This window comes from Mesoplodon densirostris, chromosome 15 (genome assembly GCF_025265405.1).
Source record: "Mesoplodon densirostris isolate mMesDen1 chromosome 15, mMesDen1 primary haplotype, whole genome shotgun sequence".
In the NCBI taxonomy this organism is placed as follows: domain Eukaryota; kingdom Metazoa; phylum Chordata; class Mammalia; order Artiodactyla; family Ziphiidae; genus Mesoplodon; species Mesoplodon densirostris.
This window is the reverse complement of record NC_082675.1, coordinates 30,063,535-30,089,919: the sequence shown is the minus strand read 5'-3', so window position 1 is coordinate 30,089,919 and position 26,385 is coordinate 30,063,535. Positions and strand designations below refer to the sequence as shown.

General features: G+C 46.1%; 1 protein-coding gene across 3 annotated transcripts in view; it reads right to left on the bottom strand.

Moving 5' to 3' along the window:
* Positions 1-2,600: 2,600 nt before the first annotated feature.
* The window catches only part of PIEZO2 (piezo type mechanosensitive ion channel component 2), a 351,580-nt gene continuing 327,795 nt past the window's right edge, over positions 2,601-26,385 (bottom strand). For all 3 annotated transcript variants that reach the window (XM_060119106.1, XM_060119107.1, XM_060119108.1), the window contains 13 exons: positions 23,425-23,677; positions 22,321-22,453; positions 21,085-21,232; positions 20,778-20,992; positions 14,019-14,177; positions 11,504-11,651; positions 10,214-10,402; positions 9,825-9,917; positions 8,030-8,202; positions 5,695-5,823; positions 4,442-4,521; positions 3,243-3,426; positions 2,601-2,872 (listed from right to left, as the gene is read on the bottom strand). In XM_060119106.1, coding sequence (XP_059975089.1) covers positions 2,620-2,872; positions 3,243-3,426; positions 4,442-4,521; positions 5,695-5,823; positions 8,030-8,202; positions 9,825-9,917; positions 10,214-10,402; positions 11,504-11,651; positions 14,019-14,177; positions 20,778-20,992; positions 21,085-21,232; positions 22,321-22,453; positions 23,425-23,677 — 2,157 coding nt within the window. In that variant the 3' untranslated portion in view covers positions 2,601-2,619. The remainder of the gene's footprint in view (positions 2,873-3,242; positions 3,427-4,441; positions 4,522-5,694; positions 5,824-8,029; positions 8,203-9,824; positions 9,918-10,213; positions 10,403-11,503; positions 11,652-14,018; positions 14,178-20,777; positions 20,993-21,084; positions 21,233-22,320; positions 22,454-23,424; positions 23,678-26,385) is intronic.

Here is a 26,385-nt window from a genome sequence, read left to right as displayed (position 1 = left end):
CACCAGTACCGTTTCACAGAGTAGTTTCACTGCCCTACAGTCCTCTGCACTCTGCCTCTTCATCCCCTCCTTCCGCCTGAACCCCTGACAACCATTGATCTCTTACTGTCTGGATAGTTTTGCCTTTTCCAGAACATCATATATTTGGAATCATACAGTATGTAGCCTTTTCAGATTGGCTTCTTTCACTGAGTAAAATGCATTTATGTTTCCCCCTTTCTTTTCATGTCTTGAGAGCTCATTTCTTTTTACTGCAGAATACTATTCCATTGTCTGGATTCTAACACAGTTTTATTTATTTATCCATTCACCTACTGAAGGACATCTTTGTTGCTTCCAAGATTTTGGCAATTATGCATAAAGCATCCAGATGCTGGGCCTTTGCTCAGGACCTGGAAGGGCGGCCCCTGCTCACCAGCACCCCCAGGGCTGGGTGAAGCCCCATGTCCCTCTGCCTGGTCCTCCCTCCTCGCTGGCCAGACCCCCCCCCCAGGTCCTTGGGGACGGTCCCTCTCAGAGCTGTCTCCAGAGAACATATTCTAAGGGGACATGTGTCCCTCATCTCTGGGCCGGGTCCGGCGCTCATTTGAGGCTGAGGATTAAGCCGGTTACAGCTTGCTGATCCCTTCACGTTGTCAGATAACTGGGCTGAACAGGGTCGTGACAGGCTGGCGCGGGGTCCCAGCAGAGGCACCTCCTTCTCTGGGGAGTCCCACTCCAGCACAGGCCTCGGCAGGTCTGGTCCTTCTACATCTCTCTGTGTCGTTCTGTGCCCTCCCCACTCCACACCTGAGGCTTTTTCTTGAACCGTGGGACCTGTTTACCATCCTGGCGTCCTTTACCTCTACACCTGTTAGAAGGATTCCTACTCCTTTTCTTCCTAAATATGTGTAATGTGCTCTCTCGAGGTCCCCTGCTGACATTTTTCAAAGAAAGAATTCACAACCAGGAACGTGCAGGAAGACGCTTCCTGCTGTCGGGAAATCAAGTGTGGGCTGAAGAGCTCCCTGAGTGAGTTTATTGCTACGACGACAAGCATTTCTCTAAGCAGGGGGGAGGCACGCGGCTTTCACAGCTCAAGCACAGGTTCGCACTGATTCCCTAGAAGACACGGGGCATCAGTTGAACTCTGATATGTTTTAAAAGATCCATATTCACTGTAATGGTTTCCTTCTGGGAAGTTAATTTCTCACCAGTTGTTTCATGCTTTTATTATTCCCATAGAGCATCCGCATGAGAAAACCCACAACACAACCAACAAGAAGTGGATTCTTAGTTGATTTTTTTAGCTTCCAGTACACAGTACAGAGAAGTCGCTTTTTCTAGTTCATGCAGTAAGGCAGAATGAAGGGTATTCTTAAAGTGACTTTGCAGGATGTGCTTTATTTTGTCAGTCCTGAACCCAAACTACAGAGGATCATTTTTTGGGGGGGACATAGTCTAGTCCATTCGATGATTCTTCTCAGAAACTGTCTTTTAATATGGAATGAAAACTACATTTCAATCATCAGCTTTTCATGCTACATTGTTATTTCATGAAGAGGTTGTATGACCCATAATAATAATTTAAGAAAAGGCCATTTGTTTATTTCCCCAAGCTCAATATACATATTTCTTCCATAATTTTGAACTTAAAAAAACCCGTCTCAGATGTAAAAATGTGAATTGGAATATGTAAACTCGTTGATAGACCTGAAAAACGGGGGGGAAAAAAATGTCACATACTGGAAAAACCACTGCCGTGAATCATGGAAATGGGAGGAAGCGTGGGGGTGGGGTGGAGGAGCGCTCAGACCTCAGTCAGTAAAGGTGACAACGTCCAAGGACCCCGCCTCCAGCTGCGCGTCGGTGTTTCTCGGGGAGCAGTAACTCTCTGAACCAGAAAACCACCAGGTCGGAGTGAGTCACCACCTGGGCCTCAGCAACACCATGTCCACGTATTCGTTTTGCTGCTTTTTTTTCCTGAGAGGTCACTGGTGTTTAATGGAAAGATTTCTCATTAGTCTTCAGTCAAGGTAAGGCAGTAAGTGTCACTAATGTTATGTTTTTGCTTAGGATGAGGCTTATCCTTCCACTGGCATCGCCATGGGTCACTGACCCCCTCCCCTCCCTGTTTCCCCGCTAGACATATGGGTAGGAGTTTTCAGCCCCCGTTCTGTTGCGTATTCGGGCTGCAGGGCCCCCGTCCTCCTCACAGCAGCGTCCCCTTGGCCGCAGAGCCCCGTGCATTGCGTTGCATTGTAGCGTCTCTTCGGAGGGCACCGCCCCTCACAGGAGAAGGCCTCTCCTTCCCTCTCCTCCTCCTATTCCGTTTCTCTGAGGGACGAGACCCATCAATGACTCTTCCACGTAGTCCATCAGACTGCAAGACACCGGGACTAAAACATAAAGCGAGTAGCCCTGATTTCAGAAGAATGGAATTACAAAGGACTTTTCGAGAGTACCTTTGCTCGTAGCTCTGAGGGCAAAAGAAAGCCCAGTCCTTCTGCACCAGTCAGAAGAGAGACCGTTTCCACCGAATTAGAAATGCTTAGCTCTTAGGAGAGTATTGTGCTTTTCTTTTTTTTCTTTGGAAAATTCCAATGTGAACTTGGCTTGTGGTCACTGTGGCCTGGGGCATCAGTTTGTTTTCTCCCTGGTCCATTTGATCATGGTTTCTGGCGAACGGTACAGGAATATTAATTTGGCATAGAGGTCCTCCTCCAATTCCAGCTCCCCGGTCTCTCGAACTAAAAAAATATCTGTGCACAACTTCAAAATCCGATCCACATTCGGAAGCTCTTCAAACATGATGGAGTGAGAAATCCCACTGAAGAATTCACGGACAAACTTCCCAATCACCAGGACCACTGAAGCATAGAGGCCCATGATACTGAAAAAAAAAAATGAGGTAGAAATGTATCTGGCCGTTACATACGGTTAAGAGAACATGCCTAAAAGAAAAAAATAATGAACATTTTCTCTCAGACGCCATAAAAGACACGATAGACTTACCAAAGCTTAAGTTGTTTCCCTTTGGTGAAAACATTGACCTTTTTGTACAGAAGAAATTAACACAACACTGTAAATCAACTAGACTTCAATAAAATTAAAAAATAAAATGAAGGGCCAAGGATCTGTGAATTCTAATAATGCAGCTATAGAATTTGAGAATTCTCAGAAGATAAAAGACTTCCCATCCTCAACTTGGTGGGATACAGAAGTGGGATCTCGTAACTGTTAATGGTGAAATGGTTCCTTACCCGTAGCCGGCCAGGAACCCCAGGCTTGGGGGGCTGACCTTGTCATTGAAGACCACCAGCTCCAGGGCCTGCGCATGCTGGTTGTAGATTCTATTCCCAGTCAAGTTGAGAACCCACCACTCACTGTTGGATTTAGTTGTATTGTCTCTGGACAGAATGACGGTGATGTTCATGAAATTATTTTCTGGAGAAGGAGAAACATGAAATCCAATTAGCAGGAGAGTTTATAGATGTAATGCACTTCAGCCATTCTCGGATGAACCAGGATGGCCTGGTTGGTAACCCATGGCATCCGGTTCCAGGATGGGGACACATGGGCACATCAGCTCTGTGAGAGGAACAGGAGGAGGGGGCCTGGCCGTGGGGGTCTCTCTCTTCCTCTAAGAGGCCAGTCGACAGCAGCGAAGTCCGAAGTCACAGGGTGAATGGAGATGCGTCACCGGAGCACCTTGGCTGACAATTCCCAACAACTAATGAGACAGTTAAAAACCCCAGTAGCTGACTGTTGATGGAACTGATGGATTCTTTCATGTTACCACCGTTTACTGCGTGCCTTCCAGGAGGAAGGTGCTCCAGGAGGTGCTAAGGGGTCACCAGGTTGCACGCAGCCTGGTTCAATGGGAAAGACCACGCACACAAGCACTATTTATGGGCATGTGGCAACCTCCAGCACTGACAAGGTCTGACCACTTCTGGGTGGTATGATCCCTGAGGACTTCCCAGAGGAGGTGACTTCTGAGCTGAGCTTTGCTGGCTGAGAGCTTTAATAGATGGAGCCCTGCTACTGGTACTCAGTCACCCTCGGGCTGAATCAAGTCCATTTCCTGCCATCTTTTTATTGTTCTTATTGTGGGGCCTTCAGAGTTAACGCTGTATTAGGCAGTTTTCTGCCAAAGATACGGTTGCTAATAGAAACAAGTAAACAGATTCTGATGAATCAGTTAACATGTCACTGAATGTGGATTTAAGTCAATCAAGTTCTATTATCAATGAACAAAGGAAGATGAAGAACACGCCCCCAGGTGAGTAAATGATCCCTTCTTGCTGGTGGACACAGCCCAGAGCCTTATGCTTGCAAACCATGTCACAGGGGGAAGAAAACTGGAAAGGAGCTTGATCAAGGCTGAAAAGGCAAACTACAGACATTGAATAAACGAAAGATTAAGAAACGTTCTGGAACAATTCCTTCTCATTCTTACCAGATAAAAGTTGCTTTATGGGTTTGGAGTTAGAGTCGCTGGGTGCTTTCACGTAGTATGGGTAAATCCTTTCTATGGTCCTGGGCATTAAGAGAAAAAAGGATAATTAAGTTTTAGTTGTTTTACCCATGCAAAATTGTTTTTCTGTTGTTGTTGCTATTTTTGACCTCATTTCAAACAAGTAATGGGGAGAGTCTTCCTACAACTACGCGATGTGCAGTCATCATAGCTTATTGGTTTCCATTAAAATGAGAAGTCTCCGAAGCCTAATAAATTCACCAGGTTCTAACCAGACTCATGCCAACTCTGTACACAAGCTGGTTAATGGCTTAAAAACTGCTGCAGAGATTTTCCCACATCTGTGACTTTTCTGAAGCCAGGGGCTGTCTTTCTTGCTAGGATCCCACCACTCTTCCAATTTTAATTTTTGGGATTTCAAAACTCTCTAGTGAAGTGGGCTGCCCAAGCTGATCCAGAGACGGGAGTGGGGAGGGGGGCAGAGGACTGGCATCCTAGCCCTTAGCCCACCCTGCGCACGGGCCACTCCATCTCTCCAGGGCTGTGTTCTCGTCCAGGAAGTGATGGGGGAGGATCCGACGGTTCTCAGGGGCCCTTAGTGTTTAGTGATTGACAAGGGGGTACTTTAGGGACCATGTCTGAGGGCTGCATCGTGGCAGTCCTCACACTCAGCACTTTGACCTGGGGCTGGGGCAGACGGGACAGAGCTGGGCTGCGGCTGGTGGGCGTCTGGAATAGTTCACTTAGCAGTTTTGGACCAATGGCCGTGTTTTTCTCCTGCTGGTTCTCATATTAGAATCTAAACATCACAGCTCAGATGTTTGGAGTGGAGTAGTATGTAGCAGGATAATATATTAAGATACAGTTTTTTCCCTCAAATTTCCGCCCACCCCCTTGCCTTCTTCTCAACGCCCATTTGTTAGCCAGGCACTTGGTGCCCCAGGGGCAGGGGTAATAGTAGAAAAGGGTCTCCCAGGGCCTTTCCCTGGCTTTTGGTGATTACGGTCAGATGAGAGCAAGGTTTGCTCCCCAGAGAAGAGGTCAGTCCTCCAGCTGGGCAGCGGGGGCGGGAGGAGGGCAGACGTGCTTTGACCCAGCCCATCGAGGACTCTAAGTACAGGCTCACTTGAGTTACCAAAGAAGGAAGAAATGGCGTTTCTTGCACACACGTATTTGTAGAGGAGATCTGGACCAGATACACCTTCTAACACTATTAAAAATGACAATCAACTTACACTGGCGTTTTGGAACTTTCTGTGTTGTTGCCAGCTATCATTTTAGCAATGTGCTCTCGTGTCGTATTTTTAAGAGGAAAAGAAAGCTTATCTGTGGCTATTTCTGCTTTTGCACCCAGACTCATGTTTCTGTGAAGAAAAAAAAAAAGCTCAACGTCAGTGGTTATTCAGAAGTCTGCAGGAGAGGTTAAAAACTCACTGAATTACTCATCTCACCAAGTTTCACTGGGTCCACAATTGTCAACCTCAACCTGTCCTCCTCACCTTTACAGCCAGCCTCTTAGACATCCAGGGAGGCCTCAGACACCTTTAACACAGATACAGGTGAGGAGGAAGAGTGTGGGGACACAAGAGAAATCCCTGATGATCTAACAGGGGTTCTGAAACACTTTATATTAGCCCAGCGACGTTAGTCTCCATGGGGACTCAGAGAATCTATGTTGTAAAAAGAATGTTCACAGTGAGTTATCACCTCACACCTGTCAGAATGGCATGATGCCCATGATTAAAAAGACAAGAGTTACCAAGTGCTGGTGAGGAGATGGAGAAAAGGGGACCCTCTTGCACTGTTGGTGGGAATGTAAGTTGCTGCAGCGACTATGGAGAACAGTTTGGAGGTTCCTCAAAAAGTTAAAAATAGAACTACCATGTAACTGAGCAATCCCACTTCTGGGTATTTTTCCAAAGCAAATGAAAACACTAACTCGAAAAGATATCTGCACCCCCATGTTCACTGCAGCATTATTTACAATTGCCAAGATACAGAAGCAACCTAAGTGTCCACTGACAGATAAATGAATAAAGAAGATGTCATACACACACACACACACACACACACACACACACACACACACACACACAGAGGAATATTATTCAGCCATAAAAAAGAATGAAATCTTGCTATTTGTGATAGCCTAATGCCAGGTTAAGTGAAATAAGTCAGAAATACTATATAATCACATTTATATGTGGAATCTAAAAATAAAAACACAAAACCTGAACTCATAGATACACAGAATGAATTGGTGGTTCCCAGAGGTGGGCTGGTGGTGAATGAAATGGGTGAAGGTGGTCAAAGGGCACAAATTCCAGTTATAACATGAGTAAGTCCTGGGGATGTACAGCATGGTGACTGTAGTTAATAATTCTGTACTGTATATTTGAAAGTTGCTAAAAGAATAGATCTTAAAAGTTCTCCTCACAGGGAAAAAATTTTTGGTAACTGTGTGGTGATGGATGTTAACTAGACTTCTTGTGGTGATCATTTTGAAACCTATACAAATATCAAATCATTATGTTGCACCCCTGTAACTAAAATAATGCTACATGTCAATTATATCTCAATCAAAAGCAGAATGTTCAATCAGAAATTGATTTTTAATTTCTTTTGGTGGCTCTTCAAAGGAAGGGCTAGGAAGTGCATTTTTGCCAGTACAGAATTCCACGTGAGGCGTTTGGGACATTTAAAAGGAGAAAGTAAGATTAAAGAAGGAGTTCTTTAAATTCGGAGCAGCCTCCTTCAAAATACTTCTTACTACTTCCTTGTGAAGTCAGATTCTAGAAGGCTTTCTTCCTTACCTATCATGATTCTTTCTTAATTCCGACCAAGAAGCTGGTATTGTGGACCCAACAAACCTGTCACGGGACTGCCCAGAGTCCTGAGTCACAGCCTGTTATGAAGGAAACTGAGCTAATCAGCCCAGGTATTACATCCAGGCCCCCCAACGGCCCCCCAGACACATCGGGCTTTCGGATGCAAGAACGTTTTGCGAGATGTGCTGCGTGGTGGCCGCAGGCTGGCCAGAGGCTCAGGTGGGGTGGGAAGGAATCTCCCTGCTCTCCCGTCCTGGGACTGCCCAGAGGCTCTCCCAGCTCAGGCTCGGAGAAAAGAGGTGCTGGGGCTCCCCAAGTGCTGGAGGCCGGCAAGGGAGAATCAAGGTTCCCAGCGCTGCAAGTCCTTTGTGATTAAGACCAGACCCACAAGCTCAGGGAAATCTTACACTTCACCCGACTCAGTTTCATGTTATGAGTCATCACCCTCTTTCTTTTCTCTCCACCTTTCTCTCTTGGTCACAGATCTCATTGCCAGCCTCTTTAAAGCTGAAGTTAGTAGAAAAATGAAAACTAACAAGCTCTTCATTTTGTCAATGATTCCCAGGCAAATCATTATTTAATAAACAAAAATGTTAGCTGTAGCATCGAATGAATGTTCCCAGGAAGTAATGTGAACCAAGATCAGAATTAATCTGAGGTCTGTATCCTTCCACACCCCCCAACCCCCGCCCCGAGTTCAGGTTGGGGAAGGGGGAATTATGCATGGAAATACAGTAACTACCTCTGCACACTCCATGAAAAAACAACAGAGAAGCTACTATTGGGATCCATGAGCTCGTGTATCATTTTCTGCTTACTGGGAGGGCTGATGGTCCACAAAGAATTTGAGTTTCCTTCCAGTTCTGCTACTGTTATGTCTTCTTTTTCATAATTTTCCAGAAATTGCATAGCACCCTGTGTGCACACAAATACACTTGCATAAATAGATCACATACTTGAGGATGTGTAAGAAAGTAACTACTCTTCCCTTTAACTGACCGTATCCAGGGGGAATCTCTTCCTCTGAAAGGCAGCTCCCTACAATGGGTTGCCTGGTGTGTTCTGACACTATCAGCTCCAGTCACATCACCAAACCTCAGTGGTGATGTTGCCACACCCACGGCCATGGAATCATTCCAATCAAACAGTAAAGAAAAATCAGATGACTTAGTGTCATTTTTTCCTTCCCACTAAAGAAAGACATTTATCAACTATTGGGGAATGTCCATCTCATGAGAGAGTCAAATTTAATCCACCCAGGACACCGGGGCCCTTCCTCACAGCTGGGTACTCCTCAAGATTACTTTTTTTTTTTTTTTTTTTTTTTGCGGTACGCGGGCCTCTCACTGTTGTGGCCTCTCCCGTTGCGGAGCACAGGCTCCGGATGCGCAGGCTCAGCAGCCATGGCTCACGGGCCCAGCCGCTCCGCGGCATGTGGGATCCTCCCGGACCGGGGCACGAACCCATGTCCCCTGCATCGGCAGGTGGACTCAACCACTGCGCCACCAGGGAAGCCCTCAAGATTACTTTTGACAGTGTGCACTTACACGCTGATCATTTTACAAAAGAGAACAGCATCTGTTTGCCTAATCACTTTATTTAGATAAAAAGCATCATCTGTAAAGCCAATTTTAATTATGAAGAATCATGCTAAAAGCATGGAATGTAGAGAAAAGGATGATGTCCACCACAGCTCTGTCACCAGAACATCATCCCTGTTTTATACAGTAGAGGATGCATATCTTAATTTTTAAAATCATTTAAAAATAATAGGGCTTCCCTGGTGGCGCAGTAGTTGAGAGTCCACCTGCCGATGCAGGAGACACGGGTTCGTGCCCCGGTCCGGGAAGATCCCACGTGCCACGGAGCGGCTGGGCCCGTGAGCCACGGCCGCTGGGCCTGCGCATCCGGAGCCTGTGCTCCCCAACGGGAGAGGCCACAACAGTGAGAGGCCCGCGTACCGCAGAAAATTAAAAAAATAATAATAGTATCTTTTAGAGTTATGTTTCATTTTGAGAAATTTTCATGCCATGAAATCATCTTTGTAATGATTATCTTATTACAAAGGAAGTTGCTTGAAAAATCTGCTGTAATTGATTCACTCATTCCCTACTTGTTGAATCCCAAATTGCCTCTAGTTCTTACTAACGTGGAGCAGGCCATCACAAACAGGCACCTGCTTGGAGCTTTTCCATATTTTGAATGATTTCCTTAGGATAGATTCCCTACCAGTTAAGGGGATCAATATCTACCACAATTTAAAAAATTTTAAAAGGATCAACACCTGTTGTGCTTATCATGAAAATACTCTGAATTAGAATTATGTTTATTATCACTTATGTCTGATAATATAGACATAACATTTTAGATGATCAAAGCGGCCCGTGGCCAGGAACCTGCTGTGTGTAACTAATAACCCCCAGAAAGGCCTGCCCACCGGCTCAGGCCATGGCAAAGTGGTGAATAAATAAGGTGACAACAGTCAGCTGGTCGATATGACAGGTGCTCATCGAGACCGACTCCATGCATTTACTTACAGTGTCCTTAGAAAAAGCTTTAATAAATTTATTAAACTTTGGCTGGTCCATAACTTTCAGCTGGCTTTGCTGGGCACTCATTGTGAAAATAGGCTGGAAAACAAAGACACACAGGATGGTTAATATTCCAAAGCACTTCTCTGCATCCTGGGTTCCAAGAAAAATATTAGGTCGTGTATCACCCACAACCAGAACAGAACTCTCCCTTCACTGTCTTCTGCACCTTAGCTCACATATCACATATTTGCAGAACAGTCAAAATTCAGACAGGAAATATGTCCGCAAAACCTAAGTAAGTCCTCTGGGTGGTTATCAGGGAAAAGCACGGCTGGGCAAGGCACTGGCAGGGGCCGGGGGAGGGGGGAGACCCCGGAGGGAGGCGCGGTTACCTGGTACCCGCCCAGGGTAATTGTGACCGAGACGTCCAGGGGCTGGTTGATGACCCCGGCGACAGATTTGACCAGAGACATGAAGAGCAGAGGGAACCAGACAATACAGATGAGCAGGACGATGATCATCCCCCCCATCCCGTACTTGACCACCTTCTTCTTCTTCTGCCCCCGGGGCTGCGGGTACCTCTGCAACAGAAGGGCCACGCGCTCAGGCGGGGTCCCCCGGGAGAAGCGGGTGGGGGAAGGGCGGGCGCTCTAACCATGGGGTCCGCCCTGGATTGGGTCCTGAATCTGCTCTGAACCCACCCTGTCCCAACCCGGGAACAAGGTAGGCAGTGAGGCAGGGCTGCAAGGGTCCCGCTACCCGGAACACAGGGTCCATCACGGCCTGAGCATCTTTCTCCTTAACAGGGCTGTGTGGGTTTGCTGGGGGCTGACCTATGCACCAAGGGACCAAAGCTTCTGCTGAATAAACCTCTGGTTTTAAGGGATCAGGTGAGATAAGGATATTTTAAATTCCTGAATATTCAAAACCTGTGCCTTTCAACGGGCTTCTCCCCAGCATGGTGGGTGGAAAACATTTTAACTTCATTCATGGCACACGTTCTCAGGACCACGCTGTCCAAACTGGAATCACCTCTGTTTGCTGCATCAAGAGCTCCCCAGCCCCAAGCTCAGGCTGCGGGCGGTGGAGGGCCCAGCTTTGCCACGTGCCGTGGAAACTGCTCGGTCTACAGGCCTGTTCCTTGCTTAGCTGCTGCTTCTCCAGGACCTGTTTCCCTTCAGGGCTACTCAGGAGGCTGGACTACATCCCTTAAATAACAGTAATTCTATCCATATGTCAACCTTAATATCCAACCTAGCAGAATATGCAAATATTTGCACTTCAATTTCCTTTGCCCCGGATGTTACATTATCTGTCCCTCATCAAAGAGTGAATCAGAGGGTAAGCCTGAGTCCCAGCCACCTGATCCCACTTTTCTCCAGCACATCTCATTCCCTCTTGTTCTCGAATGAGCCACTTCAGAATTATTGGGTTGTGCAGCAATACACCTTCTTCTTAACCACAATATACAGCTGCCAGAAGAACAAATCTGGATGCTATTCTCACTAAGGCAAAAGCAGGTCCAAGATTCCTAACTCGCGTGGGGTGAAATCAATGGGGCATTTATAGGTTCTAGTAGTTTCTGCTTCATTTATGTGGCTGGAAAACTTGCAAAAGTTCCTATTAATAACAGCCTGTATCCAAGAGAAACAAATAGGGCTAAGGCATCATTATTGGCTTACTTTTTCCGACTCCCGCCAACACTTGAGGATGAATATGTGAGCATAGATGTCCTCCACACAGATCCAGCTGGACAGGCTCAGGGTCGTGTCTGTCCACACCCAGTCCATCACGGCCCTCAGCTCCGTCAGAAAAGGGACGAGGCGGAACCTAGCAGGAACCACGTCTTGTTACAGGGACAGTTGTGGGGTGGGCCCCCATCGCCTGGTCAACCCCGAGGGCTCATGGACGTCCTGATTGTTTCAGCCCTTACAACTTAGAAAAAATTCTCAAGGTGACTATTATGGTCAAATCCAACTTGAAATACAACTGCTTTTCATTGTAAGTCCAATAAAGGATTTTTGTTTTTTGACAAAAATACCTTTTTGAAAAGGTATTTTTCATTTTTAAAATTAAATTTTTTGTTTTTTTTTTGCTGATGGTCTTAAACTGGAATTCCCTTTTCAAATAAGTTTGAAGGGTCTTCAGTTTCTTTCATTAAAGTCATGGTTTTCATTGTACAAATCTTTCACTTCTTTGGCTACATTTATCTTTGGCTAAATTTAACATACAACTGATTTCTATATGTTGATTTTATATCCTACAACTTCACTGAATGAAAATGTTGATTAGTTCCAACAGGTTTTGAGTGAGTCTTTAGGATTTTCTCTCTCTATAAAGATCATATTGGGGGAGGGATAAATTAGGAGGTTGGAATTAACATCTACACACTACTATATATAAAATAGATAACCAACAAGGACCTACTGTATAGCACAGGGAACCATACTCAGTATTTTGTAATAACCTATAAGGTTATGTGTGTGTGTGTGTGTGTGTGTGTGTGTGTGTACTGGAATCACTTTGCTGTGCAGCAGAAAGTAACACGACATTGTAAATCAACGATACTTCAGTTAAAAAAAATTTTTTTAAAGGTCATATCATCTGTAAACACAATTTTACTTTTTACTTTTTATTTTTTCAAGTTGCTGATTTTGTTTTTTTTTCTTTTCTCATTTTTTTTCTTCTTTTTTTGGTGCCTTTCTTTCACTCAATATTTTTTATTTTTTTATTTTTTAAATTTTATTTTATATTGGAGTATAGCTGATTAACAGTGTTGTGTTAGTTTCAGGTGTACAGCAAAGTGATTCAGTTATACATATACATGTATATATTCTTTTTCAAATTCTTTTCCCATTTAGGTTGTTAAAGAATATTGAGCAGAGTTCCCTGTGCTATACAGTAGGTTCTTGTTGGTTATCCATTTTAAATATAGCAGTGTGTACAGGTCAATCCCAAACTCCCTAATTATCCCTTCCCCACTGGTAACCATAAGTTCATTCTTCAAGTCTGTGAGTCTGTTTCTGTTTTGTAAATAAGTTCATTTTAAACATTTGCTTCTGCTATGAGAATCTGCTGGTCATAGGATTATTGAATTACGGGGGCTTTGCTGTTGAATGAGCTAGGGAAGGTTATACTCTTGGTCGGGGAAAGATGAGGAGAGGTGAGAAAAGTCATCAGGCGCGGCCACGTCATTGGGGGCACAGCAGGGCCCACGGCTGGGGGACGTACTAGGTGACTGAGGCTATCGAGACCCTGGCTCAGTCCCTTGTATTTCAGCTGTAAGTGGGATGGCCTGGGCTCCTCTGGGGTCTGGGTTTGGTCCTCGTTTCTTGACCGACACAGAGCTCCTTCCAGGCTGGGGCTCATCCCAGACCCTCCCAGCAGCTGGGTTGCCCCCCGGATTTCTCCCCTGAGCTCCTCAGCTTTGAGGGGGAGCACTATTCCACCCCCTTGAAGACGTGTCAGGCCCCCTCCCCACACGGGGCCACATGCAGTGAAACTCTGACATGCGTGGTGGTTCTCAACATCTGAGCACACTCAACACTCTTCCGTGACTGAGTCCCTGGTCCCCACGCCTGGTGCTCCAGGGGCCAGCAGTGCCCCAGCAGCCTGACCCTTCACCCTGTGGTATAATCTCCATGGGAACCGGGAGGGGATGCTCACACCGAAACCCTCACACAGAAGAACCAACATGTCCGTGTGAGTGGTAATAACTTCCTACCAGGAACAGGCAAGTCGCGTGGCATTCAGGTTGACATTAGGTGACATTAGTGGAATCAATGCCCCTCCCATGGATGGCTTGTTGCACAAGCAAAATTCCAGAGGCATTTTGGAACACTCCAGATTCCAAAGATTCTGTTGCATTGTGCCCAGAATATATTAATACTTAGGATCATGGACCCCGATTTTTCATCCTGAAATATTATCAGTGTAATTATACACGATACAGAAAAAGAAAATGAACCCACGCAGCTGACTTTAGAGCAGCATCCTGGCCAGGTGGGTGGAACCACACACAAAAAGGCGTTTCAAGGGCCACACATGCTCTCCTGTCAAACACTGTAGGAGCCCTGCAGGGACCCACATGCTGAGGTCGCCAGCTTCTTCTCCACTCCTTCCCAGGGAGGGGACACAATGCCACCCCGCGGCCAGCCCCGCTCTGTGAGTGGCTGTGACAGCACAGAGCATCCTCACCCTTGAAACAAGAAGAGATTGACGTAGTTGTAGCTCTTGGTGAGGAAGTTTCCGAGCACCCGCGTCGGGTAGCCGCAGCGGATCTGGTAGGCGGACAACCCAAAATACACGCATTTCACGAAGTACCAAAGCTGGGCGACCAGGTTCTGGCTGAATTTCCTGAGATGTGAAAACACAGAAAAGTGGAGGGATGGAATAGTCTTCTGGAACAAAAGGACACCAGTTTAGCATGTAAAAAAAAATCCTAATTGCCCATCTGGCACTTAAAGACAAGTCAGTAAATTCTCTCTACATAGTGGATCTCTTTAAAAGGCAAGAGGTGGGGTCAGAAAATCTAATGATTAAAAAAAATTGCTCTGAATGTGCCCCCAATTTATTAGAGCATTATTCAGTTGTTTCAGCCATAATTAAAATAAATGACTGTTAAGTGAATTTACTAATAAACATTTTCTCAGGACTTGGATGGTGCTGCTATCATGGTCCAAATTAAAGCTCAACAAAGAAAAAAACAAAATGTGTTTTTTACTTGACAGGATGCATGATTTGGAAGATGTAGGAGAAAGAATTCTGAGAAATGAACCCCCATTTTTTTTTTTTTTTTTTGCTATACATACATAAGACAGGTTAGGGATTAATACATTTTTGACACCTGGATTTTGGTTCCAGTTCTGTTTGCTATGGAGTTTGTTCCTCAAGCCATCATTTTTCTAAACATCAATGTCTTTATATGAAAAGTTTCCCTTGCTCTAAAAATCCATGACTCTCTGATCTACTAACTTGCCTTTTTCTACTGACATCCTCAGAGCTAGAGATGGTAGTCCCTTCTCCTGGTGGACAGTGAATGAAGAGACCCATAGCATCGAACAGTTCATGAATGCTAGTGTAAATCTGAGCAAAAACTTAGTGGAACTAAATTTCACACTAGAAAAAAAATTAGAACACATTTTCAAAGAATGATGACCTATAGGATCATTTTTAACTTTGGATAAATGCAGCATTCTGTGAGTCTTAAACATCATTAGTACAAATTTTTAAAAATTAATCAGACTTTCAACTCAGTAAGACTTAAGTATAATCTTCCCTGTGTTTAAAATTAAGAGCGATACTTTAAGTTTTTTGGACAAAGCAGTGTATTACTCTTTATGTTGTATCCTGGATTTGTCTCATTAATTTTCAATTTTGTTATCAGAAGAAAACATGTACTATTTTTTCATTGAAAACAGCTATTCTTTAGTTGACAAGATCTAAGAACAAGCCAGGAGCATGTGGGCCTATGTGTCTGGGGGCCTAGAGGCCTCCACGTGGATGTCGGCAGCTAAAGATCTCAGAAATGTTGCTTATGAGTGTCTCTGCTGTGGAGAAACCCAGCCTCGGTATTTCAGGACTTAATGAATTACTTTAACTGCATTTGACCATGGTGGGCGCTTGACAAGTTACCAGTAAGATATCAGATACTTTACGGAGAGCCCCCATCAACTATCCAGTTCCTCATCTTTCTAGGAACTGTCCATATTGGTAGAACTTTAGGAAATAACTTTTTTTTTAAATCTCTCCAGGAAAATGCCCTTTGATTTTACAGATACTTGATATAAAAACTACATGGGAAAGAATTCTATATTTATCAAAATTATAATCAAAGACTTAAAACTGTGTTGCCTTCTATTCTTTATAAAAGGTCCAACCCCTGTTTTACCTACTTAAAAAAATTCCCTTTCTATGATGTTAAAGTGGGTCAACTTGGAATAAGTACTAGTTAACCTACAGATCCTGAAGCAATCACGTTAACCATAATTAGGGACACTGAGGTTGTCCTGTACTGGGAAGCGTTTGTCTGTGGCGTCTCTACGTGGTTTATTCCCAGAGGCTGGAGTCACGCCCTCCCCGTCTCCCTCGGCACCTACCGTGCAGAGCTGTGTAGACTGTAGGGAACCCCTGGATATTTATGGGCTAAATGGTGTGATGCACACAGAAAAAGCCATTTATCAGAAAAATTATTCAAGATATCCGAGCTTCCTCGTCCTCAATATTATGACCGGTAACCCTAATTTTCTTCTGTAGAGCGTAAAAGACTCCTAATCCATCTCTCCCCTTATGCTTTCCTTGTTTGGAAAGGATTTAGACAATATGACTATTAATCAATGGTTTCTCGGGCTTCCCTGGTGGCGCAGTGGTCGGGAGTCCGCCTGCCGATGCAGGGGACACGGGTTCGTGCCCCGGTCTGGGAGGATCCCATATGCCGCGGAGCGGCTGGGCCCGTGAGCCATGGCCGCTGGGCCTGTGCATCCGGAGCCTGTGCTCCGCAATGGGAGAGGCCACAACAGTGAGAGGCCCGCGTACCGCAAAAAAAAAAAAAAAAAAATCAATGGTTTCTCTTTAAACAATGAATGAAATTTTCAGTAACAATATTTGAAGGAGTAAAAGTGAATTTTGGAGGTTACAGAGTAGCAGCACAGTTTGAAATGTCAAGAAATTATGTTGTCACTGACATGCCCGCAGCGATGCCAGAGGCTCACCAATCCTAATATATCTTGAATTAAAGATCCAAAACCAAAGACAGGATAGTCTGTTGCACTAGGGATGGCCATTAGGTGAGACCCAAAGGTGAGATCCCAGAAGAAAGGACTTGTGTGGCCATAGTTTGGTGACTCTCAGTGTCGGGAGCCTGGGAGCCCAGTGTGTGAAAGGCCGACGGGTCCTTGCTTTATTCACGTGGGTGTCACAGCCCTTTTCTCCTGGTCTGCTGCCCTGGACCTAAGAGGTGCTCGATAAACGTGAAATTGAATTGAATATGCACGATTTGTAAGACACCCCAGAGAAGCTCTCATTCATTCGGTCCTTAGAGCAGATGTTTCAGCCATGTTTGGTTGGCAGGCGTTGTCACTATGCTGTTGACCTCCTCAAAAGCCTGGCAGGACAGCGTGGTCGCCAGAAGAATGCCCCCAGCCCCCACCCAAAAATGTGCACGTCCTAGTCCCCAGAACCTGGGAACATGTGACCTCCCATGGCAAAGAGGACTTGACAGACGTGCTAAGGTCGGGGACCTGGAGACGGGGAGCATCCGGGGCTGACCAGGTGGCCTCACAGTCAGTGAGTCCTTAGCGGGAGAGAGCCTTGCTCAGCCATGGGTAGAGGGAGACGCGGCAGGGGAACAGATGCTGGGTTTGAAGATGGACAAGGAGACCACAGGTGCAGAGCATGGGCATCTCTAGAAGCTGGAAGAGGGCGGGAGGTGGATGCTCCCCTGGAGCCTCCAGAAAGAACCACAGCCCTGCCCACATACATGAAACAGTCCAGTGAGATCTGGTTCTGCCCCCTGACCTGCAGAACTGCCAGACAACACACCTGCATTGCTTTAAACTCTAACTTTGTAGTGATTTGTTACAGCAGCAACAGGACACCAATACAAGCAGGAATACCAAACCATTTGCCGATTTGACCTAAAAGGACTAAAATGCTAAAAGGACTCTCAGTGGCTTTACCATTGCAGTATTTCTGGGAGCTCTGGTTTCTGCTGGACCCCCTGTTAGGACATGGCAAAAATCTAGGCTCTAGGGCTCTGGAACTCTCTCTTGGGACTGGCTGGAATAATCAAATCCTCTTCACACTGCAGAGTGAAATAATAGGTTGTGTTACCTAAAAAAAAAAATCTTCCTGGAAGCAAGTACGGGATGCTTCCCATGGGGGCAGGAGTGCGTTATACAGTAGGTGCAGTATACAGTAGGTATAGTATACAGTAAGTGCAGTGTATGGTAGGTGTAGTATACAGTAGGTGCAGTATATGGTAGGTATAGTATACAGTAGGTGTAGTATATGGTAGGTATAGTATACAGTAGGTGTAGTATATGGTAGGTATTGTATATGGTAGGTGCAGTATACAGTAGGTGCAGTATACGGTAGGTATAGTATATAGCAGGTGTAGTGTACACTAGGTGTAGTATATGGTAGGTGCATTATACAGTAGGTGTAGCACATACATGGTAGGTGCTGTATACAGTACATGTAGTATATAGTAGGTGCAGTATACAGTAGGTATAGTATATAGTAGGTGTAATGTACAGTAGGTGTAGTATATGGTATGTGCATTATACAGTAGGTGTAGCACATACATGGTAGGTGCTGTATACAGTACATGTAGTATATAGTAGGTGCACTATACAGTAGGTGCAGTATACAGTAGGTGCAGTATACGGTAGGTATATATACAGTAGGTGCAGTATACAGTAGCTGCAGCACACAGTAGGGCCAAGAGCCCTGGGATTGGGAGTTGGCCCCTCCAGTAATTGGCTGAGTGACTCTGGGGAGGTCACACTTCCATATGGGCTCACCTGTCTTCATCTGGAAAATTAGACAGTGGGTCTAGAAAGCTTTTTAAGGTCTTTTCTTCTGTGAAATTAAGAATTTCAATGAGAGCTGCTGGAGAATGCCTCCTTGATGCTTTTAAGTATCAGACAAATTACCAAAATTCACCATCCAGCTATCCTGGGTGTTAAATTTGGCTTATTTCTCTGCTTTGAGAGACAGCTATAATTAAATATTTACAGAGAAAATTGTACTTATTCTATTTTAAAGACTAACAAATAAGGGACTTCCCTGGTAGCGTAGTGGTTAAGAATCCACCTGCCAATGCTGGGGACACGGGTTCTAGCCCTGGTCTGGGAAGATCCCACAAGCCACAGAGCAACTAATCCCGTGTGCCACAACTACAGAGCCCACGTGCCACAACTACTGAAGCCCACGCACCTAGAGCCCATGCTCCACAACAAGAGAAGCCACCGCAATGAGAAGCCCACGCACCACAACGAAGAGTAGCCCCCGCTCGCTGCAACTAGAAGAGGCCTGCGCGTAGCAATGAAGACCCAATGCAGCCAAAAATAAATTAAAAAAAAAAAACTCTTTAAAAAAAATAAGATTCACAATGTTCTCATGACCAAATTCTAATATTTTTACAAATGGCTTGCCCTATTCTGAATTATCTTTATCATGTGAGCTACATTTACTCCCCTAGCTTGTGGTGTGGAATGGAAGGCTTACGGAGCTATTGGGTATCTTCTGAGTAACAACCCTTTATGTCGTTAGTTCTACTTTAGACTCAGGAAAGATTATCCTAATTCCAATTTTCCTTTTAAAATATTTTCATTGCCACCATTTATTATCACAAAGCAATGATTCCCTAGACTGAGGTCAAAAAGTCAGCCTGAACGTTCAGGTGGGGGCAGACGTCAGTCTAGCCACTGGTAGAAGAGACTTGGTTTCCTCGTGGACAATTACATTTGAGTCGGTTTCTGAACAACATTAGGAAAATCCATTTTCATTACTTGCTACTCCAAAAATGGTGCTCGCCAGCTTGACGGACAGGTTATCCCTAAGGCTTGGCTGTCAATGACTCATGAGGTCGGATAAAGAGATCAAACGGATGGTACACATGAAGACCTTTTCACGACATGTTCTTAAAAAGGTCACTCCTCTCATGTTACATGGACAGTTCCCTGCTCCCCTTCTGCAGACCCTTTGCTTTCATCGTCTACCAGAGCCGATACCAGGCACACCTCCTTTAACCGCGCTTCACACATACTGTGATTTTTACCAATGGAAAGTTTGTGGCCACCCTGCGTCCAGCAAGTCTGTCAGCACCATTTTTCCAACAGCATCTGCTCCCTTTGTGTCTCTGTGTCACAATTAGGTAATCCTTGCAATAGTTCAGGCTTTTTCATTACGATCATGTTTGTTGTGGTGACCTGTGATCAGTGATCTTTGATGTTACTACTATAACTCACTGAAGGCTCAGGTGATGGTAGCATTTTTTAGCAAAGTATTTTTAGATTAAGGTACAAACGTTGTGTTTTTAATACATAATGCTATTGCACACTTAATAGACTACAGTTTGGTGTAAACATAACTTTTATAGGCACCGGGAAACCAGAAAATTCCGGCCACCCGATTTGCTGCGGTGGTCGGAACCGAACCCACCGTATCCCCAAGGTCTGCCTGCATTTCCTGTTGGTAGGGGTCTCCCTGGTTTTTCTTTCCTGGACTGACTCATTCATCTGCTCATGCGTGAAGCACCAACTTGGCCCCAGCACTGCTCTGGGTGGAGGCGTGCCCTCTGGTCTGAGATCTGACCTTGGGGAGGGGAGCCCTGCCAGGGGAGGGGAGAGGCTGTCAGGAGGCACCGAGGAGGGTCAGCATGGCCAGAGCTGGGGGCTCAAGGGACAGAGGGAAAGACGGCCTCCAGGCCCCTCCTGGGACAGCACCAGCCCTTCCCTACCCAAGTCCTTGGCCTCCAAGGCATCTTCACAGCAACAGTTGTATTAACTGCAGCAGCCGCGGCACGGGGGCTGCTGTGTTTACCCCTCAGAAGGACCCAGTGAGGCAGACCCCTCGTCACCTGCACCCCCTTTCTCTACCAGTTGAACAGACTCCGTTCTTTTCATCCACTTCTCATGTGACACAGTTTTGCGTCCTCTCATCCCCTTACACTCTTAACACCGCACTCCAGTCCGTCTCTCTACCTGCTCAGGTCACAGCACGAGGACCCCAGGTGTGCGCTGACCACTCAGCCTGTCCCCTCCCTATCTGAGAGCACCAGGTCTGAGTATAAAACGCAGTGATAATGTTTCTGAGGAATCAGCTCACACCTTGGCTTCACACTGAGTTTAATATTGATTAAACCCCCTAACTTTCCCTTCTCCTACGGGCTGATCCTTACGAAAATGTCTGCGTGAAAGCGGCCCCCACGGCTCTAGCTTCCGAAGGCCTTACCTCTCAGTCACACCAGGCAAGATGAAGAACATCCAGAAGTGAATTCCAAACACCAGGATGACCTGGAAGATGACCTTCCCCAGGACCGTCTTCCTGAGGTACAGTGCCCGGTCCACCACCATGGTCCCGAACTGAATGAGGACCATCACCAGGAAGGGCCCTGGGACCTGGTCCTCCGACAGCGAGGAGGTGATGTCGGCCGCGGCTGAATGTTTCTGGGGGGGGAGACCACAGGTTCAGGCCCGGTGGCACCCACAGGACAGCAGCGCTGGTCCCTGGTGTGCAGTGGCCCTGGTCCCCGACCTACCCCAAAGGCCCAGAAGCCAAAGACGATGATGACAAAGTCAACGGTGTCTGCCAGGAACATGAGCACGTACACGTCGGTCACGGCGCTGTAGTCGGGGTGGATGAGGTTGTAGAAGAACTGTCTGATGGGCACGTAGAGCTGCAGGGTCCTGCCAGACAGACACCCGGAGAGGGGGATGCAGGAACCACTGGATACAGTGATCAGATCATTCCATCCTCTGCTTCCCTCCTCCCACCAGCTCTCACCCCCTGCCCCCGACCTCAGGACAGCCTGCTGGGGTAAGCGGGGCTCCTGCCCCAACAGAGACTGTGCACTAGTTCATGGCCGACGGGACCATAGACCTCTTCTCTCCTTGAAGCATATGGAGCGGTAGCCCTGGAAATGAGGGGCCGGTTTATCCCGATTCAAGCACTCTCCACCTGTGAGGCCCTGATCCTGCTACCCAGCCCTCTGCGCTTCTGTAGAAGGTGTGATAAGTAATGAGGCAGGAGGCCCGGGCTGCGGTGAGAGCAAACGGGGCCTGTGGTCCTGCCTGGGACCCAGGAAACGCCACACAGCCCCTGCTCCTCCCGTTTCCAACCCCGTGTGTCCCCCGGGTCCCGGGAAGCGCCCTGGGCTTTGGAGCTCACCTCGCTCCATCCTTCATGACCCTGTGCCCTGGCCCTGGCTTGTCTGCACAGCCCCTGTCCCCTTATCTTCACTGTGCTCTGGGTTCCGCCTTCAATTCAAGGCCACGTCCATGTGAGCAGCGCCCTCGGTCTCAGAGCCCAGACTCAGGGCCAGTCCTGTTGCACCTCCCCCGTTTCCACTCCTGTCTGCATCCCTGTCACCTGGGGGAGGGGCCTGTGAACTCGGCTGGTGAACTTGGGCTGCGTGACAGACAAACCACTTCCCGCATGCACCTCGGTTTCCCTCTATGGGGTAAGTGTATCTCTAAGAAACTTCCAGCTCTGACTTCATTCCCTCTCCGTCTGGTTGGACTCTTTCATATGCCTGGAAATACACACCGTGAGCCCGTGTTCAAATAGAAAAAGTGTGTTTAGAAATGCAGTGGATGTAAAACTAAATCATCCTTTTTGGAAAGTGATTTTTAAAAGCAGTATCACAATGGGCTATTTCGTTCTGCCTGAAGCAGATGATGTTTGTGGTGGGAGAAGTCACTTCACTTGTCACCTCTGGCTGATATGGAGTAAGTGACACCAGCTCCCCAGCCCCAAGGCGTTCTCACGCACTCACTTCTTTATGGTAAACGCTTTTGCTTTGATTAAGTGTACTTGAAGCTTCTCCACATAAAGATCCCGTCTGCTTTTTTGCTTGATGCTCACAACACTGCTTCCTTTTTGGCTGCTGTTTCGGGTGCTTGTGCTGCCTGAAAATAAAAAGAAACTGAGATGCACTGTGAGTTGCAGGTTTGTCGATGTAAATATTGCAGAAGACCCGCCGCCCCCAGGACAGAGGATGGTTTGAAGCTGCTTAGAAGGTGAGACGCACAGATGCCGGTAAGAAGAGGTGGAGAACTTGGAATCTGCAGCCTCAACTCTGCTTCCATAGCCAAAGGCATCCGTGGGTTTCCACACCCACTGCTGGCTCTTTCCTGGGCCCCTGTGGGACCGCTGTCCCAGGAAGAAGTAGACCGGAGAACAGTTTTTATCGTGCTCAGCGGGTCCCAGGTTTTTGTTGTGGGTTTTCTAGATTGGGTCCAGGACCCATGCCTTTTCTCAGGTCCAAATTTCTCTAACTGTAAAACAGATATGAGATGACCTGCCAGTGTCTGCCTGAAAAGTATCTTCTGCTGATGAATACAGAGTGTCTGGAAGGCTTCAGACAGGAGCACTATCAACACAAAAGCCCAATTATCCCAAGAGGGGCAACTGGAACGCATATGTACTTTCCTATTACTGGCTGTTGAGTAAGAAATTAATAACTAGCTTAGGAAATAACTAAGATGGTTTGGCTAAAAGGTCCCATTGATTAAATCTAAATGTATGTATTTTCAAAATAAATCGTGATTTACACTCAGCAGAATCTCTGGATATGATTTATAACTACCCTGTATCCAGCACCCACTAGGTACGAGGCGCCGTGCTGGCCACTTTTCTCCATGACCTGAAATCCTCGTCCCGGGGACGACGCAGACAGACACCCTGGACAGTAATGTGACTGCCCCGGGCCACACACACAGCTCAGCCTGGACTCGGAACTCCGTCTGTCTGGTTGCAAAGTACATTCTTTTCACATCACAATTATCTGTCTCCTAGACAGCACCCAACAAACTCCCCTGCCCCGGACCCACTGGAACCAGGGAAATGGTTCAGCCTGGGGACACGGTGTGACAGATACCTCTCCTGGACCTATTGGAGGAAAAGCTGGAGCCCTGGGACGTCTGGGAGCCACTGCTGGAGCGCTTCCTCCTGATGGCGGCCGGCTGCTCGGGGAAGGTCACGTGCACCGACTCCACAGACGCGGCCAGGTTGATGGACTTCAGGGAGTCAGAGGAACCCCTCCTACCGTGGCCGAGGGACAGCGCGTCGTCCGAGCCCACCTCGTCAGAGCCACTGTCTGCGATGTCATCTCCGTCCCACAGGCCGTGGCACTGAGAAGGCAGGGAAGGGACAGCTCAGCCCGCCGTTCCAGGGAGGGGGCTGGGATTCTGCCCTATGACATCCCGGCCACCAGAGCGTCCCTCAGGATAAACATAAAACAGGGCGACCGTAGCTGACAACACTGTTGTACAGCAGAAACTGGCTAGGAGAGTGCAACTTAAATGCTGTCACCAAACAAAGACAGAGAGGCAGGTGAGGAGGTGTTGGATACACTAATTAACCAGAGGGAGAGAACCTTTGCCCCATGTATACGTTTATCAAATCACTACATGTACACCTTGAATACCTTACAATTTCATTTGTCAATTATACGTCAATAAAACTTCGTCAATTATACATCAATTATACGTCAATAAAACTGAAATTTAAAAAAACATTAGAAACCCAAAGTAGTGCAAAGGATTCTAAGAAAGCGTATCATCTATAATTTTCCTATGGTCCCAGCAGAGTGGAGGCGGTGGATGTAGACCATAGCATTTGGCTTTTCAGGGGAGATGGAGACAGATGATGGGGTGGAAGTCAAACCAGAATCACACAGCTGGTTCCCTGAGCGGAAGTGCTTTCCAGCACACATTGCTGTGCTGACAGCGCGCACCTGCAGTACCGAGCTGAAGTGACCATGGGTGAACTGATCCCTGCCCCGTGCTTACCAAACATTTGTACTGGAATTATGGTGCTGTCCCTCCCCCCGCCTGCACCACAAGACCTGAATCCTGGGATCACCTGGGATCACCACAGCTGACCCAGGAACAGACCTGCAAATACTCTACACCAACAATGCTGGCCCACGTGTGAGAGTCTGTGATACATCCTGCAGAGCCTGGTTTTTGCTTCAAGGAAGTGGGATAAAGGGGGCCGGTAAGGACAGGAGGGAGGATTGCAGAAGAGAGGGCTGAGGAAGCAGGACATTCCTGGAATGAGATGCTACGTGGACCACAAGTCGCCCTGGTGTTGACCTTGGACGAAGCTGCCCAGTTAGCTGTCCACCTCCTGAGCACCCTGGCTGCCAGGCTAGCATTTATCCCCAGGACCCCGTCCAGTCCTCCCTCTGACTCTGTAGAGAATAAGAGCTCCAGGCCCATTTTCCAAACCAACTCAGAGAACGATCCATTCATCCAAAGACAGAGTCACCTAATTTACAGATTATTCTTAAATATTTATGTATAGATATATTATTTCTTAAACACATTCAATGAATGTATTCTTATAACAGACATTTTAGATGCTCATAATGGGATTTTTCAGTTTATACTGATTTCTTTCAAATCATTTTAAAAGTGGCTTTGTCTTTTGCCAACATTTTATTAACATATGTGGATTCTTTCACTGCTTTCTTAGTAGCATATTTATTTAGGTTTGTTAATTCTTCCAATTATTTATAAAATTATAGTGATTAATATAAATAGGATAATTTTAACCACTTTTGAAATTTGCACATAGTTTTTAATTGTTTGGATTTCAAAGCAGCATTGTTAAAAGGCTTATTTTTTCAAAAGCTGTAGGATAGTTTTGTCTTTTTATGAAAGGATTTATCATCACAAAAAGCATTTTTCATACCATTAGCCAAAATTTCAGCATAACAGTACCTCAAATATATTCACTGTGTATAAGAAATTTTCAAAGAAGAAATCAGAGTAAGTGTACCAATATGAAAAACCAAAGTTTCATTTATTGTGTGATTTAAATATAAAATCATAGCTGTTAAACCATTTGAATGTTGATGAAAAAGTAATAAAAATATCTAAAGTTTTATAATTTTCTTAAAATGACACGCAAAAGGATTCAGAATTTGCAAGAGAAATTGGAAAGCGGCCAAAATTATGCTAAATGCTGAAATTTAAAACTTTAATTTCTATAACTAAAAAAATAAGGTTAAACATCTATTAATATGTTTGTCAAGAATTAGTAAGTTGGCTACATTCGGGTAATTAACATATTCATCAGAAGAACTGGAAAAATTAAGCAAATTTTATTTTGGCTAATGGGTGCCTTTGGATAAATACCTTTGCAAACTCACCACACCCCAATGACTCAGGTAAGTCACCCCCCGCCAAGTGAAGGGTTAGGGACTTGCAGTTTGCAAGGTGACAAAAGGCAGAGTAAAGGTCTTGGTCATGGTACACAGAGATGAAAGCCTGTGTGAAACAGCCCACTGAACAGGACAGAAGTTGAACACACTGTTACATGTATGTGTGTGTATGCATTAACTGAGGCCAAGCTTGTTCTCAAAAGGAACTAATAAAGATACTACTTGATAAAATGAATTTAAAATACGTTGTACGAGACAAGGTTAAAATAAGAGAAGGAAAGTAAGACTGTGACCCTAGGCACATCAGTATCTAATGTTTAGAGTTGAGTGGCATATTACAAGTTTAGCTTATAATTCACAGTGTGTAAGAAGAAAAAGCCCCACAGAGGCTCAGCAGGATGACAGGAGTTACTGATCCCGAGAAGGTCACTCTGTAGACAGGTCTTCCCAGAGCAACGAGGGAATGGCTTTCTCAGGCTGTGCTCTCTGGGAGCACAGCCCCGGGCTTCCCGGGCCCATCACGTAGATGGTCTCTCACTAAAGCCAGTGGTTTCACGACAAGAAACTACAAGAAAAGCAATGCTTCTAGAAGGGGGTGGGCCGAGGTCAGGGTGGAGAGGAGACCCCAAACTGCAGCTCCCTGGTGATCTGTCATGGATCAGGAGGTAA